The 14759-nt window shown below is 38.7% G+C and overlaps 2 protein-coding genes across 4 annotated transcripts in view; one reads left to right on the forward strand and one right to left on the reverse strand.

Moving 5' to 3' along the window:
* Nucleotides 1-3277, reverse strand: part of LOC144685892 (protein FAM114A2-like) — a 31932-nt gene extending 28655 nt beyond the window's left edge. Inside the window, exon 1 of one of the 3 annotated variants that reach the window (XM_078550896.1) lies at nt 3135-3277. In XM_078550896.1, the coding sequence (XP_078407022.1) occupies nt 3135-3177 (43 nt within the window). In that variant the 5' untranslated portion in view covers nt 3178-3277. Of the gene's footprint in view, nt 1-2921; nt 3044-3134 lie in introns of those variants that run through there. The other 2 variants (XM_078550895.1, XM_078550897.1) reach the window with 2 other exon arrangements.
* Nucleotides 3278-3461: 184 nt separating this feature from the next.
* On the forward strand, nt 3462-12551 carry LOC144685894 (microfibrillar-associated protein 3-like). Its single transcript, XM_078550899.1, has 3 exons — nt 3462-3601; nt 7812-8290; nt 10017-12551. The coding sequence occupies exons 2-3, from the start codon at nt 8017-8019 to the stop codon at nt 10814-10816; spliced, it is 1074 nt and encodes a 357-aa protein (XP_078407025.1). The 5' UTR covers nt 3462-3601; nt 7812-8016; the 3' UTR covers nt 10817-12551.
* Nucleotides 12552-14759: the final 2208 nt, after the last annotated feature.

The raw sequence follows: 14759 nt of genomic DNA on the forward strand, positions 1-14759 counted from the left end.
GTAATGATTTGAGAACGAAGATAAGAATTTTAAAATCAAGACAATTCTTGACCTGAAGCCATTGTAGGTCAATAAGCAAAGGGATGACTTGGCATCGGGACTTGGTACGAGTTAAGACACAGGCAGCAGAGTTTTGGATGTTCTCAAATTTACACAGAGTAGAATGTAGGAGACCAGCTAGGAATGTATTGGAACAGCTGAGTCTAGAGGTGACAAAGGCATGAATGAGGGCTTCAGCAGTAGATGAGCTGAGACAGATGTAGAAGTTGGGCATGTTACAGAGGTGGATTTGGAGGTTTTAGTGATGGCACAAATGTAAATTTGGAAGCTAATCTTGGGATCAAATGTGATACTAAGGTTGTGAACAAACTGGCTTAATCTCAGATTGTTGACAGGGAGAGGGATGGAGTCGGTAGCGAGGGAAACGAATTTGTAGCAGGCAACGAAAACAATGGCTTCAGTCTTTCTGATATTTACAGTAGACAGGTGCTGGAGAAGGATGGTGTGGTCAAGTGTCAAAGGCTGCAGATAGGTCGAGAAGGACGAGGAGGAAAGTTTACCTCTGTCACAATCATACAGGATGTCATTTGATACTTTGATAAGAACCATTTCAGCATTGTGGCAGGAGCAGAAACCTGATTGGAGGAATTCAAACATGGAGTTCTGGGAAAGATGGGAATGGATTTGGGAGTTGACAGCACATTCAAGGACTTTCAAAGAGATTTTACTTCTATGGGTTGGATAGTCTTGTCAAGTTTTCAATGGAAAAAGTCCAGTACAAACCGATTGAAGAATAATTTTCAAATTTAAATGTTGCACATCATGTATAACAACTGGCATTAATTTTACATATTTAATGTACAATGAGTTCCAACACATTGTTTTTAAAAACAGATAGCAAGTGAAGAAGAGTAGGTTAAAAGGAAGGTCGAAAACTTGGTCAAAGAACCAAAGATTTTAGAAAGGTTGAATGTAGAGGCAGAGAGGTTTAGAAGGGGAATTTAGCAGAGTAAGACCCAGACACCAAATGCGTGTGCAAAGGGCCAAAGTTGTGGGGCAGTGGTGGGTTAAATATATATATTTTTAAACACAGATGGTTGTGAGACTGTGGAATGGATGACTGGAGTTAATAATTGAAGTAGAGACCAGGTCAATAGGCGGTTGAAGGAAAAGATGGGATAAAGGATTTGGAAAGAGGACAGGCATTTGAGATTGGGACAACTGTTCTTATGAAGGATAAACACTAATACAATTGAGAGAAACAGAGTTAACATTTCAGGTTGATTCTTTTTCATCATGATGAAAGGTCATTGACTTGAAATGTTAATTCTGTTTCTCTCGCCACAGCTTCTGCCTGACCTGAATATTTCCAGCATTTTCTGTTTCTTTCTGAGATTTCCAGCATTAGTAGTATTTTGTTTTTGCATCTATTTCCATATTGTAAGTGCTATACAATTCCACGATCATGATTTCTTCTCACTTGTATTCTACTTTTTCAGTTCATGTAGTTCAACATTCTATTAGAATTTGTCAATTGCTGCATGGTTGGACATGTTGAGCATTAATTTTATTTAAAAGCACTCATTTACTTTCAGAGAATTTGTTACCCATTCCCAAGGCTTAACCTGAATCCCAATAACACCAACATTAAACAGCATAAGTTTCAAGTGCTTGTGGAAATCTCGGTGTACCACATCATATGGTTTTCCACAGTCCATTGGGCTTCACTATTTACTTGAATCTCCTCAGATGCATAAAAAATAGTTCTCCTGAGGTGTCAGCCATGGCTCAGCAGGTAGCACTCTTGCCTCAGAATCAGGAAGTTATGGGTTCAAGTTCAACTCCAAAAACATGAGCACAAAATCCAGGCTGGCACACAAATGTAACAGTGCTGTAGTGTTGAAGGTGCCATCTTTCAGATGAGAAATTAAACCAAGGCCACATCTGTCCTCTTAGGTAGTCGTAAAGGATCCCATGGCACTATTTGAAAGAGCAGGAGATTTATTTCTAGGGTCCTGGCCAATGACCCCTCTAAATTTTCAATTTTACTGGGCAGCTACAAACTCCTCTGAGCACCACATTTTGTCCATGGGCAGTTTGCATTTTAAAAGTCCTGATTTAGATCATGCTGAAGATTCCTCCTGATGAACTGACAAAATTGCGAGCCGCTTATTTGTTTTAATAAGTAGCAAACCCCAGGTTGCTACGTGATCTTAGCAGGGAATATAGGTCCTGACGGCTGGCCTATATTTATCTTTCAACACCACTGAAACACATTATCTGGTCATTATCATAATCATAGTTCGTTTTATGGGGCCTGGCGTGCATAAATTGGCTGTTGAGGTTCCTACATTGCCACAGTGGCAACACTTCAAAAAGGCACTTATTTGGCTGTGAAGTGCTTCGGGACATTGAGGTCGTGAAAGGCAAGACTTTCTTTTGCAATTCCTGTAACTGAAACTGGATAATTGCAGGAGTAGGTGTGTTACGTAAAAACATTTTTACTCTCGGGCGGAAAAAAGCTTCAGTAATGCGTGGCATTCATTAGGCAAAGTCCACACGTTTAGAAAGATGCAATAAAGCTCAAAACTATGTCGTCCAACTTAAGTAAGTCATTTCACTGTCCAGTGCATCAAGATAAACTTAATTAAACCAGCAATCAAGTTAAAGCGGATAAGTTGTACATTTCAATATTACGTTGGCCTCACAGTGGGATGTACACTGTTTAAATAGATGCAGACACCAGCTTATACCCTGTCCCCCTGACAGTCAATAATGACCAGCAGTCAGACCGACTTTCACTCCAGTTTGATCGGCTCCATGCCGTCTGAGCTCCGCACCCAGTGCCTCACAGAACCAGCCCAATGGGCTATGAGAGCCGCGCCGACCGGCAGTTGACGGCTGCCCCACTCCCCTCTCACCTGTAAATTTCCAACCTCAAACTCCGCGGCCACGTCAGTCACCTTTCACCCCAGGAAGTGGTAAACAGCATTCAGCCAACTGCGCCCGCGCCAAGGGCATGCAGTTGACAATTCAATGCGCATGTGTCAACACAAACCTGGCCATCAATACGCATGCGCATATATTTTCAGTTCTTTAGTGAAAGATGTTGAAACTAAATTGAACATACGTACATGTTGACTTTGAATCTGAGATCACAGGACTAACAGTAGGCATTTACTACAAATACGTTCTCGCTCAGATTTAGCTGTGTTTTATCGTTTAAAAAAAGTCCATGGATAGGAATGTATTTTTTAGCGGAGGGACCGGTGTTCAGTGCGCATGCTCCACATTGTCTTCCCTGCACAAGACCGTGTGGCGGGGCGGACGGTAAATACGATTCAGTGCGCATGCTCTATAGTGTCCCTCCCTACACAAGACCCTGTGTGGCGGGGCGGACGGTAAACACGATTCAGTGCGCATGCTCCACACAGTTTCCTCCGTGCATACGGCCCTCTGATGAGGGTCTGTAAACAAGATTCAGTGCGCATGTTCCACACTCCTTGCACAGCGCCTCTGTGGCGAGGCGGACTGTAAGCACGATTCAGTGCGTGTATGCCAGTTGTTGGCTCCAGCGAGGAGAAAAACAATGGAATTGGAGGTTAGTTGGCAGGAAGCTAAAGGAATTGACGGATTTTGCGTTTTTCCCGGTTGTTTGGATATGTAATAATGTAATAAATCGCGGTTCAGTGAGACAGAGTAAATGTGTTCCATTGTCATGGCTTGAAATTGCTCCATTGGTTTCACCACCGTTGTCGGTGCAACATATGAAATTGCCCATTGAAACGGTAACTCATTAAACCGTTGTTTTCATTTAATGTAAGGTTTCTAGATCCAGTAATTTACATTCAATTGGTTTGATGTCGTCATTTACAGTTAAGTAAATTTGATTGAATGAGTGTAAGTTTTGTTTGCAAGGGGCTTTATCCCAAGGGTTTGTACGGCTACTGCAATAATTATTTCACCTTTTTGACAATACTTTCTATAAGTCTTTCCTGTTTGAAATTAAAATGGCGGTTTGGAGATATAATGATTGATTATGTGGAATCATCTTTTATGGTAAAGCTTGTTAGCACAGGGAGTTAAAATAACTTGACCACAAATAAATTCTGCCAATTAATGTAGCAAGTGGGGGTTGCCATGATTTTGTTGAGTTCGCATTAACGGAAATAGTGGTATTCCTATGACCTCTTTAAATGATTAGTGTTTAGAATTGTTAACAAAGTCCTTGCCTAAGACTAGAAAAATGTTCTCTGGATGTAAGTCATCACCACAGATGAGTAAACCTGTGCTAACACAATAGGAATACAATTGTGCAAATGTGTATTTTCAAAACCAATATTGGCAGATAGGAAAACTAACTTACTGAAAGAGCGATTGAGGATGTGAAAGAAACTATAAACGTGTGTCATGTGTCTTTCAGTCTGTCTCTCATTTAAGGAATCAATATGGTTACTTGTATTTATTGAAAAACTATAGGTCAGAGTACCATCAAAAAGCATGAGAAATCAAGTAATAGAGTTTAAGTTTGTCCAAACTTGAGTTTTAAAATTCATATATTGTCATAGGAGGGCAAGAGAAGAAGGCAGACATTTATTTAGTTAGTGCCTTTTGCAACCTCAGGACACCACAAAGCACTTTACAGCGATTTAAACTGTTGTAACCACGGAAATGCAGTAGCCAGTTTGTGCACTCCAAGGTCCCACAAACAGCCAGGAGGTAATGATCAGATAATCTGTTTTAGTGATATTAGCTGAAGAATAAATATTGACCAGGACACTGGTGAGAATTCCCCAGCTCCTCTTCAGATTAGCAACATGGGATCTTTTATGCCCACCTGAGAGGGGCAGAAGTAACCCTCGCTTTAATATCTCTAAGATAACACCTTCAACAATACAACTCAGTACTGCACTGAACAGTAGGTAGGCCTGGATTATGTGCCCAAATTTCTAGTGTGGAGCTTGAACCATTGGCCTTCTGACTAGGGCAAGTATGTGAACCATGATTGAAATAAGACCAAAGGAGTAACAATGAGCTCATTGTAGTTCACATCCAAGGTAGGCAGATAAGTGACCTATACAGTTCAAAGTAGAAAAAGTGAAGAAAGATTGGGAAAGGAAATACATGGAAAGACTTTAAATAGATTAGAAGAGCAGAAGGACTTCGAAGTGCAGATTCACAGATCATGACTGGTGGCAGCACAGGTGAACAGTACCAAAAAACAGAAATGTAATCCTTGCTTTTTATCTAAAGATATGAATACAAAACTAAGAAGTTAATCTTTAACTTGTACAAAATCTTAGATAAAAGCAAAATACTGTGGATGCTGGAAACCTGAAACAAAAACAAAAATTGCTGGAAAAATCAGCAGGTCTGACAGCATCTGTGGAGAGAAAGACAGAATTAACGCTTCGAGTCCGCATGATTGTTCATCAGAACTAAAGAGAAATAGAAAATCTTAGGCAGTGCTTTGAACATTGTGTACAATATTAGATATCCCATTATGGGAAGGATGTGAAAATAAATAGTCACGTTGTCACATCAGTTCATTAGAATGTTGTCAGTACAGGAATGGCGATTGTCGGAAAGAAAGACTTGAGTTGGTGTTTTTTCCAATAGAGAGTTTAAGGATGATCTGATAGAGATCTTTAAAATTATAAGGAGGTAAATGGTGATAGATTATTTCCACTAGTAATGAAAATGCAGAAAGTTAAGGCAATCAGTCCTAAACAAAAGGGGAAGTTCGAAAAAAAAATTGCAGTGTTGCTCAGTTGAGAATTAAACCATGGCCTCATTTGGCTGTGGATATGAGAAGTAAGGAGTTTTTTTGGGGTGCCAACATTCATCACTGACCTTGCTATGTGTAAATTATTTCCCATACTTACCTATAAAACAGCAATGACTACAATTCATGGTGAAACACTTTGGAATATCCCAACAACGTGACAGGCACTGCATAACTTTCTCCTTTTCTTCTTTCTTTGAATTTACAATTCTTTGCCACTATTAACTAGTGAGGGGCATGAGGAAAGTGGGGTTAGACAAGGTGACAGACGTACAGAAAAATGCCTGTGCCGATTTGATGCACTAATTCTGTTTCTAAGCTGCATTATACCTAGATGCATAAAAAAACTGGAATTGTCCCAAATTAATTGAGACTTGAACTGTCACAGCTATTAATCAACATGAGTATAATATTGTCATTCAAGGAGTTAGTTTGCTATTTTTGTTCGATGGGAAGTTAGCTCACTGATCAGCTTCTCCGGTTATACACAAAGTATAACATTGCCCTGAAGCTTTGCTGTAACACTAAACCCAGCCACTGTTTTATAGGTCCTTTGAAAATTAGTTCACAGCTCGAAAGCAATTTTTCTTTATATCCATTCATGGAATATGGATGTCACTGGCAAGGGCAGCACTTATTGTCCTTGAGAATGTGGCGGTGAGCTGCCTTCTTGAACCTGCTGCATTCTGTGTGGTGAACTTCCACATTGTTCTTAGGAGAATTTCCAGAATTTTGACCCAGCAATGAAGAATGAACAGTGCAATTCTAAGTTAGAATGGCGTGTGACCTGGAGACAAACATGCTCTTCCTACCCTTGTCATTCTAGGTGGTAGAGGTCAGGGGTTTGGGTGGGGCTGTCGAAGAAAACTTTGCATGTTGCTGCAGTGCACCTTCTAAATGGTACACAATGAGCCATGATGCATTGGTGATGGAGGGAGTAAATGTTTAAGGATGTGGGTGGAATGCCAATCAAGTGGACTGCTTTGACCTGGAAGATGTCATACTTCTTTAGTGTCCGAGCTGCATTCATCTGGGTATGGAGTGTATTCCATCACACTCCTCACTTGTGTCTTGTAGATGGTGGAAAGGCTTTGGGAAGGAGAGGTGGCAAGTTACTCACCATATAGTACCCAGCCTCATGTTATAGCCACAGTAATAGTTTGGCTGATCAAATCAAGTTTCTGGCAGCATTAACACCTCAGGATGTTGATGGTGGGAGATTCAGCGATGGTAAAGCTGTTGAAAGTCATGGGGAGATGGTTAGATTCTCTTTTGTTGGAAAGATCATTGCCTGGCAGCTCTATGACACAAATGTTTCTGGCTACTTATTAGCGCAGTCTGAATGTTACACATGCCTAGCTGCATGTGAGCATGGAGTCCTTCGTTATCTGAGGAGTTGTGAATGAAACTGAACACTGTAGCAACAGAGTGAATATTCCCAGTTCCAACCAATGATGGAGGGCGGGCCCTGGAAGCAGCTAAAGATAGTTGGACCCAGGACATTGCCCTGAGGAACTCCTATAGCCTTCAGCAACTGCATCTATCTTCCTTTGGTATCATTCCTATCATTGTGTAAGAAATTGTGTAGGATATACAATGTTAACCTGTATGTATTATTGAAACTTGTACCATTGACATCACAAGTATCTCTCACTTCACATGATTTAGATTTTTTTCTTCATGATTTATTTCAATATTTATACAGGTTCTAATTCACACTGCCATTATGGCATCATGTAATGGTCCTCCCATTTTTTTAATAAAGGAAAAGATGGGAAACAAACACAAGCGTGAAAGCAAATGTCTTTAAAAGTTAGATTTCCATTTCACCTGTCTTAACTCACTTTGTGAACTATTCACCTGGCCTCATTTGTAAGGGAAAACCAGTTTTACAGTTTTACATTTTGTTATGATTTGCAAAGGAATGTAATATCAATGAACCCGACTATATTATCTTATGATTACCTGATGAAAAACCTCTTTGTTATGCATATGTGTTCATGGATTTCTGTTTTTATTACTACAGGTTTTTAATTGAACTTGAATGTACACGTGGGAATCTGATCTGGGCTCCTTGTGGATACCACAAAACTGGCAAGCGTTATGAACAGATTGTTGAAAAATCCGTATGTCCACATGAAACCTGCATCACATTGCATTGGATTTGCAGTAGATTTATACTAATAATTAGACTTCCCTGTTGTAAATGCTGAAAATATCTTTCTTTTCTAATGAAGCACTCAGGTTTAACATTATCCATGTTTTTCAACTGCTGCACATTTGTTTGCACATTATATAATGGTGCAAATCGCAGTTATGTCAGTACAGAAAGGGCCAGTTCTGCGGCAAATGCAAGATCTCTGTCAAGCCTACCAGCACACCGTGACCTAATAGTAAAGGAAGGGACCAGTGTGTTAATTGAATGCAATGTGAACAGCAGCCGGTTGCACAATGTTCTGTGGTACAACTCAAAGGGAAATCTGTTGGAAGAAACTGGAGAAACAGGTAAAGAGAGAAGTTTAGATCACTCAACTACAAATTATTGAATACCTTTTTTAAGAACAAATGCATAATAAGTGACTTACTTTACAAATGCACATGAGATAATACAAAGAGTTGGTGTTATTAGAAGAATTGTAATTAAAAATGAATTCTGTCCTGATTAAGGTGTGAGTTGTCAGTTTTGGGGAAGGCAGCATATTCAATTGCAGGCATGCAGTATTGTTGTTTGCAAGTCAGTTATGGTACTACTGTGGAATAAAGTACCTGTCCTAATACAGGTAGAACATTCTAATCTGGATTTTTTTTAAGTTGGCGTTGAGTTTAGGAAGGTTTCTAGGATGGACGTAGTAAGCTATAGTACAACAGCAGCATTTTCTGCCACTGGAGAGTAAAAAGATATTTTCGTATTTTGCAGAGCACATCTAGTGGCACGAACCTTTAAAAGAAGGGCAAGTTATTGCATAATACAACAGAATAACACTAGTAGATGGATCTTTGGAAAATGCCTGAGAACTTGAAACATTTTCAGTTAGGCCCTGCACTGGTGTGGTACAAAAAATACTTGGTGAATGAAAAAGGGAATAAGAGGGCAAAGAGAGAGAGTATGAGAATAGATTAGCAACTGAGGGAGTGTTGAACTGTCAGAGGTGCTATCTTTCAGATGAATTGTTAAATCAAGGGCCCTATCGGGTGACACTATTTCAAAGAAGAGCAAGGGAAGTTATCCCCAGGTGTCCTAGCCAATATTTATTGCTCAACTAGCATCTCAAAAATGGTTATCTAGTCACTATAAAATTTCTGTTTGCCAGCGCTTGCTAGGCTCAAATTGGCTGCCATGCTTCTTATGTTACAGCAGTAACTACACTTCAAAATTGCTTTATTGGCTGTAAAGTGCTTTGGGATGTCCAGTGGTTGTGAAAGGCGCTATATAATTACGAGTCTCCCTTTTTCTTTTAGTGGATAACATAAAAGAGAATTCATAACGCCATTTATAAACAGTAAATGGATAGTCAAAGGAAGTGCGAAGCCGATTAGGGACCAAAAAGGAGATCCTCTGATGGATACATAGGGCATAGCAGAGGTACTAAATGAGTACTTGCTTCTGTATTGTACGATACACCAGTGCTCTCTTAATTTTCAGAGACTTCAGCCTTGATGAAAGCCTGTCTCCCTGCATGTAAAGCATTTGAATGTGCTTGAAATTGAACTAATTTTAAAGCCGAGGGATTATTACACAACGTAGAAGGAAATTTGGGATTTTGTCCATAGTCTAATTGACAGGGACGATAACCTTCAACCATGGAGAGTCAATTCTTTGCATAAACGACCCATTGTTGTCAATTTGCACTCTGGTTGATCAGTGAAAATTTTATGCTGCACTTCATAGACCACTGCCTGATATCTTTTACAGGGTCCATTGCTGAAAGGACTTTCAGCTATGATATGACTATAATGTTCATGTTTTCCCACATCTCTGAACTCGTCATTGGCAAATTCCCCTCCACTATCAGCCAGAAACTTCACTGGTATCCTAAGTCCAATCCCTATCCATTTCTCCATGAGTTTGTCTATAATCACTTTTTTTTTGACCTTGGTAATTAATATTGCGGAAAGATTAAATCTTGTTGCCAGGTCTACAAAATGTAAAATGAGTGTACTTCTGTCCTTGCCCCATACCTTCTATGATTGTACCCTTATGAAATCTGATTTCGCCTTCTTTATTATACAGGTGGAAAATGGCTTATTTTAGACAGTGGAGAACTGAACATCACCAGTATTACATTTGCTGATCGAGGTCGTTACACATGCGTCGCAACAAACTCTTATGGCACTTTAAATTACACAGTCACCCTGCGTGTTGTCTTCACCACAGGCGACATGGGTGTTTATTATATGATAGTTTGCCTCATTGCTTTCACAATTGTTATGATACTGAACATCACTCGCCTCTGTATGATGAGCAGTCACCTCAGGAAAACTGAAAAAGCAATCAATGACTTCTTCAAGATGGAAGGAGCAGAAAAATTACAGAAGGCATTTGAAATTGCAAAACGCATTCCTATCATCACATCTGCAAAGACCCTTGAACTGGCCAAAGTAACTCAGTTTAAGACCATGGAGTTTGCCAGGTACATTGAAGAGCTTGCTCGTAGCGTTCCTCTGCCACCTCTTATCTTGAACTGCAGAGCCTTTGTAGAAGATATCATTGAGGCTGTATGGATGGAGGATGCAGAACAGACCACAAATGAAGAAAATAAAGATGGTCAGGCAGTTGGGGGCAATGAGGAGATTTACACTATTAATACCGAAATACAGCGCAGTAGTTCACCTGCAGGAGAATCAGATGACTCATATGTTCATGAGGAGTGCCAAGAGATTGCTGTTCAAGTTTCAGTACATTCTCAGTCAGAAAAACAGAGCATTGACACACTATCCCAAGGGAGCAGCCAACTTGAACAAAGTGAAGAGAATTTGCCCAAGATACAGATAAACAAAACGGATGGCATAGTGTATGAAAGTCATATATAAATTGTGTAAGCTATCTTTGATATGGATTAAAATTGAGAGAATTATTCAGTGAGAGAAAGCAAACTTAAAATGTCAGCAAAACAGTTTTTAAGAATTTTTAAATGGACCAAAAAGGCAATTATATTTAACCCACATCAAACTTATGATTGATGCAGTGATGTCATTTTTCATAGAAATGTATATGTAGCTTGTGGCCTCTGGGCTGCCACTGAAGAGGCTAATAGCCGCTTGTATCTAGAAGATGCAAGGTGCCGAGCGTAAATCTTCTTTTACGATCATATGTAGCTGTAATTTGATAGTCGTGCCCTATTTAATGGATGTAAAGATGATTTGACTAAATGTATAGAGAAAATCAAAAGTGTGGTGTCGTGGAAAGTGACCCATTGACATGGCTTTGCAATGCCGTCTTAAAAATTTGAATTTAACATATCGTCTAGGGTTTATTTGAATGAAAAATATTATAAGACTGAAGACCTTGCCATGGGGACTAATTAAAGATCTCAAGAATTTCTAGCCAGTCTTGAAATTCGCTAAGATTCAGTCTAGCTTCTAACTATACATTGCCTGCCAATGTATAGTTTAAGCCAAATCTTTGAGCATTGACTCATTATTTCCCCAGCAAACTCCACCAACAAATCATTCACTGCAAGCCTGGAAAAAAATGATACTAGCCCATGATTGTTCAGAAGACCCATGTGGTAAGGCTACAGCCTTGCTGGTAACAGATGTACATTATTGTTTCTGAAGCACCAAAAAGGATTAAGTTTCTTTTCTGTCCAAAAAAGTATATTTTAAGATACATTTCATGATCTTTATTCTGTTACACTGAGGTGTGGAAGGATTTTTGGTGTCTAAAGAAGACCTGAATTTTATTGTATGTTCAAGTGCATGATTCTCTTCTGATATCTCCTTAAGAGGTATTGAGTTAACTATTTTCTACATAATGCATGCAACTATTTCTACACTTTGTTACTCCCCTTGTATCCCATTTGTCTGCCAATCCTAGCACACTTCAGTATAGCAGCTATGATTCTAATGTTCAATGAAGTGTCTTGTAGATATGCCTTCTCGTCTATAGGAGTGATTTGTTACAAAGGTGTATTAATGACATTAACTTCATGGCACTTAGCAATCTCGTACAAATGCAGTGGTGCTTTGAATTGAATACTCAGTAAACTGCATAAGATGACTGACTCAATACCTCATCTATTTTCACTTTACCTTTTTGAATGGATTATTATTATTGTTTTATTGCTTCAGTTGGTTTAGTCATGTTTCAAACTCTTGCATATGTAAATTGTGATGTTTAAACTCATCAGCACAGGATAATCTAGGGACCAATAGTAGTCTTAATGACTGCTCAAAGCATTACTCATTTCGTTTCTCTTAATTTACCTTAAGTTTACTTTTATCTTTAAATGATGGCTAATTATAACTTAGAAAATTAGGTCCATGAAATTTCTATGTTAACCAGTTTGGAAATGTTAGCCATCTATGCTCTTTTTATATAGCCAAAGCAAATATTCTTTAGAGTTGTAATTTCAACTTGATTTCCGTGGTACTGCTTTTCTATGAAGTAAAAGTTGTTAATAGCTGATGCTAATGATTATTTTACAGTTTATGTTCTGATATTAAATAATTTGTTCTGTATACATTCAATTTTACCAATGCAATTGTATCCTGTCAATTAAATTTATCAGCTATAAAAGATGAAACATCCAAAAGGAATATATATATATCAATTCCTGCATATGTTTATTTATTTTCATACTCTAAAGGCAGTTGGTATTACGGTGTGTAACCCCTTTGAACAACTGAACAGACAGTTCAGTGCTGACATCATATTGGTAATAGTTATGACTTTATTTGGCACAAGCAAGAATTAATACATTACAGTATTTAACAGTAGTTTACAAAATAGAGCTCAAAATTATATTATCTCATTGCCCCATGATTAGAAGTTGTGACTTCGCTCCACTGACCCTCTACAATTTTGCCCTTGTCCTCTACTCTGAGTTAATTTTGAGTTGCCTACTTATTCCCTGAAGATTCCTGCCCACTCTTTTGTCATATCATACCCAATATTGTTGTTACAGCCTCCTTCTCCCTTTCCTTGAGCCATAAGAATGAAGAATAGGTCTTGATGCAAACCTCCACACTTGGTTGTGACAGCTTAACACATGAGTATGGCTAAGGTATAATGAAAATATTATTAGCAGTTGTATATCCCACATGTTCCTTTTTCTGACCCATAATACCTGCTATAACAGACTACACTTTAAAATTGAAACAACTGTTCTTCCTTAATTCTAGGGTTTACAGAGGTTTGGTCAGACTTGTTTCTTTGTTCAGGTTCATCCTGTAGACTTTGAAACTAACAACAATTCTAACTCGAGAAATATCCTTGCCTGAACATCATTCTCTTTACTAATTCTAATAAAGGAATAATGAGTCTAGTCTAACAATATTAAGATTTGGTAGTATGAATTTTAATATTGGAAAATGGTAAAAGGGGAATTATAATTCCACAAATAAGTTGTTTGTGACTGCTGCTAGGAGGGGTGAATAATGAGTATGTTCATTCCAAAGCAAAAAAACTGCAGATGCTGGAAATCTGAAATGAAAACAGAAAATGCTGGAAATATTCAAGCCAGGCAGCACCTGAGGAGAGAGAGTTAACGTTTCGAGTTGATGACCTTTCATCAGAACTAAGAAAAGTTAAAAATGTAATTTTTACGCAAGTGAATGGTGGGGGGGGCGGGGGGAAGGTGGGGGGAAAAGAACAAAAGGGAAGGTCTGTGATAGGATGAAACATGGGAGAAATTAAATGACAAAAGTGTTGGTGGTGTAAGGCCGAAGGGAGTGGTAATGGGGCAGGTAATGAGGCAAAAGATGTAAATGACATAATAATGAACAGCTGCGACCCAAAACAAAAACAGACCAAAAAAACGAGTTAGAACCAAAACCTGCAAAGTAATAGGAAGCAAAATGTGGGCAGAGGTTAAGGTCTGAAGTTGTTGAACTCAAGCGTTTGGAAGGCTGTAAAGTGCTTAAGTGAAAGATGAGGTGTTACTCCTCGAGCTTACACTTAGCTTTACTGAAACACTACAGGAGGCAGAAGACAGGTCAGTATGTGAGTAAGATGGAGAGTTATAATGACAGGTGACCTGAAGTTTGGTGTCTCAATTGCAGATTGAAAAAAGGTTTTCTGCAAAATGGTCACCCAATTTGCATTTGCTCTCCCCAGTATAGAGCAGACAGCATTTTAAGCAAAAAAAAATCATGCACATCATCCCAATTTGACATAAATCGCTTTTCCTTCTATGGTCTGGGTCAATATTCTAGAATTTCCTTCTGGGAGTACCATCACTACAATGACAGCAGTGGTTTAATGAAGAGCCCACCACCATCACCTCAGAGGAACTAGCGATGTATAATGAATGCACTTTTGCAACTGTCTACATCCTGAGAAAAAATATAACAAAAAGGTTCAGGAACTCCCTACAGCCACTTCAGCCATTTTGTTTCTGTATTGGAAGTGCTTTATATGGAACTGGGCAAACAAATAACCCAAAAATTGCTTTTCATTTTCCAAACCTTTCACAACAACAACTGGAAATTCATGAAAACAAGAAAAATTCTAATCGGATATACTGGATAGGTATGTGCCAACAGAAATACGATTTGTTTTAATGTTCAGAGTGCTGCACATTCAATTGAGTATTAAGAATAGATTATTGAATCCTTTACATTTTGAAATGACAAACTGTGAACATATGCAACACTTCTTTTCCCAGTTTATTTTCTGTAATCAACTTTTAATGTTGGATAATTAACTGGACAACCGATCATCCACAACAGATAAAACATCAAACACTTTGTTTCACAGTCTAATCTGTTTGTCTTATTAATGATCAATACCAAATTTCCTACTGAGAGAATG

The sequence above is a fragment of the Cetorhinus maximus genome, chromosome 10, assembly GCF_964194155.1.
Source record: "Cetorhinus maximus chromosome 10, sCetMax3.hap1.1, whole genome shotgun sequence".
NCBI classification, from domain to species: Eukaryota; Metazoa; Chordata; class Chondrichthyes; order Lamniformes; family Cetorhinidae; genus Cetorhinus; species Cetorhinus maximus.